The sequence below is a fragment of the Simochromis diagramma genome, unplaced genomic scaffold (assembly GCF_900408965.1).
Source record: "Simochromis diagramma unplaced genomic scaffold, fSimDia1.1 OVJJ01000271.1, whole genome shotgun sequence".
Taxonomy (NCBI): Eukaryota; Metazoa; Chordata; class Actinopteri; order Cichliformes; family Cichlidae; genus Simochromis; species Simochromis diagramma.
In genome coordinates this window covers 1,670,255-1,675,616 of record NW_024386909.1, presented here as the reverse complement: position 1 = coordinate 1,675,616, position 5,362 = coordinate 1,670,255, and the positions used below count along the sequence as shown (strand labels likewise).

Here is a 5,362-nt window from a genome sequence, read left to right as displayed (position 1 = left end):
ATAAATTCCAATATCTGCATTTGGTTGAATGTCTCGACTGAAGCACAAAGCAAAGGAAGAAATATTTTCTACACTGAGGAAATTGGTCAACAGGTTTCTACAACCTGTGTGTGTACAAAGCTGTAGACACACAGCTTTCTGCAACACAATTTCTTCATTTGGCCTCTTTATTACTTCTTTTTGTGTGATGTTTGCTTTAAGATTGTTTTCTCTTAAGCATCTAAAATTGATTTATGTCAAAGTAACACACACATGGATGCAAGGACCCAGCAGCACATAGCACTGTGAGATCAGTGATCAGTGTTATTTACTTCACGCATCTATGGTTTTAATCCTGTGTCTACATGAGATATTGATAAACTCAGGTAAACTATAAATTAATCACAAACACAGTTAAAATCAGAACATCTAAGGGCAGACAGATGAGGAGTACAGCATCTGAAAAACTGGAGTGCATGATGGGAACATCAGACGTCTGTTTGCTTTGACATTACAACATCCAAACAGAGAAGTGTTTCACTCACTTTGCTTCTGCTGAAATCACACGTTGACTTTTATTTTGTCGTCTCTCTGCTGAAGCAGTCTGATCATTTGGTAAGAAAACACATTTGCAGTTTTGTTTGTTTATATCAGACTGTGATATTGTGTTTCTATTTTTAATAACAAATTACTTTTTAAAAGAATTTACATGTTCCTTATTCATCACTGGATTCATGTATTTTTTCATATTTTTCCAGGTGATGAGTTTTGTGACAGTCCAGTCTGTGAACATCATGACAGGCATCATGTTACTGAGTCTCCTCTTTATTCCAAGTGAGTCGACTCATTTCAGTCATTTACATTCAGTTAACTTTATATTGAAGATGTTGAGAGGACAGAAAAAAATTGAGAGATTTCAACATTTTAATGATATACTCTGTTTGTTTGTTTTTTCCAGAGCCTTCGACTGCTTGTCCTGAGTATTCAGACCTCTTCATCACTGCACCAACAGAGATGGAAGCTCTGAGTGGATCATGTTTACAAATCCCATGTAGCTTTAGTGCTGCTGGACCAGTAAAGTTTGACATCGGAAGAGCTGTCTTTGGAGTGTGGATTAAAAATCACTCCAATGTTAATACATTTCCAAGCAATGAGATCTTCAACAGCAGTAGGACAGTTAACATGTATCCAATGAATATTACAGGAAACCTGAAGGAGAAAAACTGCACCACTTTGTTTTCCAACTTAACCACAACTTATACAAACACATACTACTTCAGAATTATGAACTGGCCGTTCAGAGCAACAGCTGTTTGTGAACCTCTTAAAATAAAAATTAAAGGTAAGATACATTTCTTTTCATCAGTCGATGCAATTTTTATTGAAACAAAAATATAAAGTTAAATGCAGCCTTGTTTTAAACAACAAAAAACAAATCCAACACAACAAAGTCCAATATAACAAAAATATGTTTCTGTAATTGTTTTGTATTTAGATGATTCTTTGTGTTCTTTATTGTGAACAATAAAAGGATTTAGTCAAAAATAAAAAAGGTTTTCATTTCAGCATAAATGTTGTTTAGTAAAGTTTATAAACACATACGAAACACAACCTGACTGCACAATGTTAACATACATAGACATATGGACTATAGTCTGTATTATGCAAATACCAAGACTCCATCAAAACTGCAAGAAACAGAAAGAGAAAAATAAACCCTAAAAGACATGAAACTGTGCAAAAAAGTAAATAAGTAATTAACAATATTTAGAGGATAGATGACATAAACATATTGTAAAAAAAAAAATTAATAAAATATATTCCCTGAATGCAGGAAAAGTCCCACATTACTCTCTGTGTCTTGACTGTATTTCCTGTATTATCACAACACTAATCCAGAGCTAGAACATGTCTGCTACTTTCTGCAAATAATATAACCTGAATACATTTTACATTTGTTCTCGATTGTACAGTAGAAACATGTATGGGGACTTTCAAACACCTACACTGAGCTCTGTCTGTATTTGCTGTATTTCTCTATTATCGATTTACAAATACGTTTGTGATGTGAAACCACAGATTCTCCTTGGAGGCCCAATATTACAATCCCAGGTGATCTGAAGGAGAAGGAGTCTGTCACTATAACCTGCTCAGCTCTCACTCCCTGTCCACACTCCCCTCCTCAACTCACCTGGAATCTCCAACAAAACAAAACAGAGGAAAACACAGATGGAAACTTTACAACTAAAATCCAGCAGAACATCACTCTGTCAGACACACATGATGGAAAGAAGATCAGCTGCTCTGCCAGATATCCTGTGAACCAAGGAAACAAGACAGCAGAGACAGAAGAGACTCTCAGTGTTTCATGTAAGACAATCAGAGTTTGTTGTTGGACTTTGTCAACATATCATCATTTATGGGACTTTATCTTTTCCTCCAGATGCTCCGAAAAACACCTCAGCATCCATCAATCCATCAGGTTTGGTGTCAGCAGGCAGCTGGGTGAAGCTGACCTGCTCCAGCAGAGCCAAACCTCCAGTCAGCAACTTCACCTGGTTCAAGAAGAGCAGAGATGGAGCTGTGAAAGTATCTGAAGGAGAGATTTACAGCTTCAGTGTAACAGATGGAGGAGTTTATTACTGTGTGGCCACTAATGATCTGGGTAATCAGACATCAGCAGAGATTAACGTGACTGTTGCAGGTAAAGTTAAACTACACCATATGGCAAATTAAATAACATCTTTTTTTGGGAACATTATTTTTTTCATATTTTTCTATCAGGACATCAGAATAATGGTTCTTTACCACTGAGTCCACTTCTTGGAGGCATCCTTGGGTTGGTCTTACTGATCTGTTTAATTATCTTTGCTTTGTAAGTATCTCACATCAAAACAGAAATCATGTTCAGCTACTGTCACGGATATTTTAGCTACATATTAAAAATGTCCTTTTCCTTTCAGGCTTAACTTTACTCACAAAAATATTTAACAAACAAGTGACTATAGTTGATGTGTCTACCTTTTACAGCAGAGCTCTCAGGTTGTTAAAGTACCAAACTCAGCAAGAGACTCAGGTAGGAAAATACGAAGTTTTAGTTTGTTCAGATGATTACTAATTTCATCAGGGCAATATGTTCACTTTAAATTGTCTGAAAATAGCAATAAGAATGGTTTGAAATTCAGCCACAAACCCTCCTGGTTTATTTCATAGAGTCAAAGAAGTGAAGAGCTGGTTGTTGAAGAGCCGACAAGTAAAACAGAAAAAGAGGAAGAAAACATCCATTATGGAGAGATCAACTTCTCTGAGCCTGGATATGAAGCATCCTTTGTCTCAGTGCAGGACAGAGGACAGCAGCAGGATACGGTGTACGCACAGGTGAAAGTCAACAAGCCAGAAAACAGCTTAACACAGAGAGCTCATGGCCAAGAGGAACTCTACGCTGAGGTCCGAATAAGTGAGAACAGCTGTGTTAAGACATTACATTACCAAAGTCCATTAACAAAGAAACACAGAAATCAATGAAGTTAACCCAGCAAACCACTTCCTGCATATTTTGGGGGGTTTCTGCTTTCCCTTTAAACTTCATTTAGATGCTTGCATATCTGTCTCACTAGTGGAATAAAGTTTTTCTAAGATTTCTGGAAACATCACTGGATCAGAAACATCACCAACATGATGTTGAGAGTTCACCTGTGAAGTGATAATCTGACCAGCTCTCGTTAAAGTGGCCAGTCAGATACTTCCAGATCACCTCACTTCATTACGAATCTCCCTCTAATCAAATATGATTGTTTGACTACGCCCAACGTTTCATGGAACAGAGAAAGTTTCTGGTGGATTTTAATCCAACACATATTGCTTCAAGCTCTGTTGTAAAGCTTACAAAACAATATTGCAATTCATACAGTGTCTCCCTAATCTCTGGCTGCAACATCTAAAAGGAAGGAAAACTCCACATGAAAATATAACTTGATTTACAAAAAACTCTTAAGAATTAGAGAGTGTAAACTTCAAATATTTGCAGATTTTGTTTTAGTCTGATGTTCAGCCCTTATTTATGAGCATATACCACTGCCCAGACCACAAAGCACTGAACCCTACAAATACTCCTCCAAGTGATATGATCCAGACAGCACATAAAGTGAGCACACCACAAATGTTAAAACAAGTCAATATTGACCCAGCAGTTCAGTTTCTGCTGCACAGTTACATTGATCACATTGAAGAGCAAATGCCATTACTTCTCTGTAAATCAGACTACATTTGTATCTTATCTTTAAATGTATGAGCTGCATGTCTAACCAGCATATCCCTAAATCTGTATGGCATAATATAAAAACCACTGCGAGACACAGCATAAACTACTGTAAACTTTCTGATTTGGATGTTCTAATAAGGCTCTTATTAGTGCCTGTTTGTTCCTCCAAGTATTGTTGTGGATGCTTTGTCTGATGATGAGCTCAGTGAAATGTGTTCTTGTTTTTTCATGTTAGTGTGGAGTGATGGAACACTAAAATTCAAATGGTGATTTAAAGTTTTGTCTTTTGGTGTCGAGTGAAATTTAACCAATAATGTGTCTGTTGTTAAGATCTACTGTGATGTCACTTTTTGGATTTGAGTGCCGTTTTCAGGCTCTGCTTCACTTCTTTCTTCATCCTTTGAGGAGAACCCACGAAACTGAAATAAATTATAGTCATATTTCAGATTGATGGTGTTAAATAAATGGTATTTAAATGAGTTATTTTGGGTCAGATTCTTATGAACTCTGGACAACTTTGGGTGAATCAGTTCTATCATCTACTGACTTCAAGAATGTGGTGTGAATGAGACACGGCGAGTCCACGGGTCGAGGTTTTGAGCCATTTTATTTACCGCGGCTGCAGCTCACAAGCTACCAGCCGCAAGTACTTCACACCACAACAACAGCTCTCTACTCTCTCTATTTCTTGTCTTATGGTTTTACTGGTTTTTCAATATTGTTCTTATAAATAAATTGACTTGACATGACTTTGTTATAAAACGTCTTATATTTTAAAAATGGTGTTACAGTGATTTGGTTTACTTTGAAGGACCCTGAATTTTTCAGTAGTGCCAAACATTTTATACATGCTGTTGTGCAACACATGCTGAAAAACTCCAGCCTGATTCTTCTGCTTTGTCAAACTTTAGCCCTGTGTCAAAGCAACCTTTTTTGTTTAGCTCCTGGAAAAAATGCCTAAACCAAAATCTAAATCCTTCTTAGATGAACATGCAATCCTGAAAGTGTTACAGTCTGCGTATAAAACTCACCACAACACTGTGTTTACCACAACACTATTAAGGGAATTTAATGATATTCTTTCAGCAACTGATTTTGGGAACTGTGTGCTCTGACACATTG

General features: G+C 36.8%; 1 protein-coding gene across 1 annotated transcript; it reads left to right on the top strand.

Moving 5' to 3' along the window:
• The first annotated feature begins 507 nt into the window (after positions 1–507).
• Positions 508–4,979, top strand: LOC120736186 (myelin-associated glycoprotein-like). The gene is made up of 8 exons (XM_040036164.1): positions 508–594; positions 738–813; positions 938–1,321; positions 2,059–2,349; positions 2,423–2,683; positions 2,764–2,854; positions 3,010–3,055; positions 3,193–4,979. The coding sequence occupies exons 2-8, from the start codon at positions 741–743 to the stop codon at positions 3,502–3,504; spliced, it is 1,458 nt and encodes a 485-aa protein (XP_039892098.1). The 5' UTR covers positions 508–594; positions 738–740; the 3' UTR covers positions 3,505–4,979.
• Positions 4,980–5,362: the final 383 nt, after the last annotated feature.

Bases quoted from the DNA above. Each gene is read 5' to 3' on its own strand.
- LOC120736186 (XM_040036164.1), top strand. From the start codon at position 741: ATGAGTTTTGTGACAGTCCAGTCTGTGAACATCATGACAGGCATCATG. The intron at 814-937 runs GTGAGTCGACTC...TGTTTTTTCCAG, and splicing joins GAGTCTCCTCTTTATTCCAA to AGCCTTCGACTGCTTGTCCT. The intron at 2,350-2,422 runs GTAAGACAATCA...CTTTTCCTCCAG, and splicing joins AGAGACTCTCAGTGTTTCAT to ATGCTCCGAAAAACACCTCA.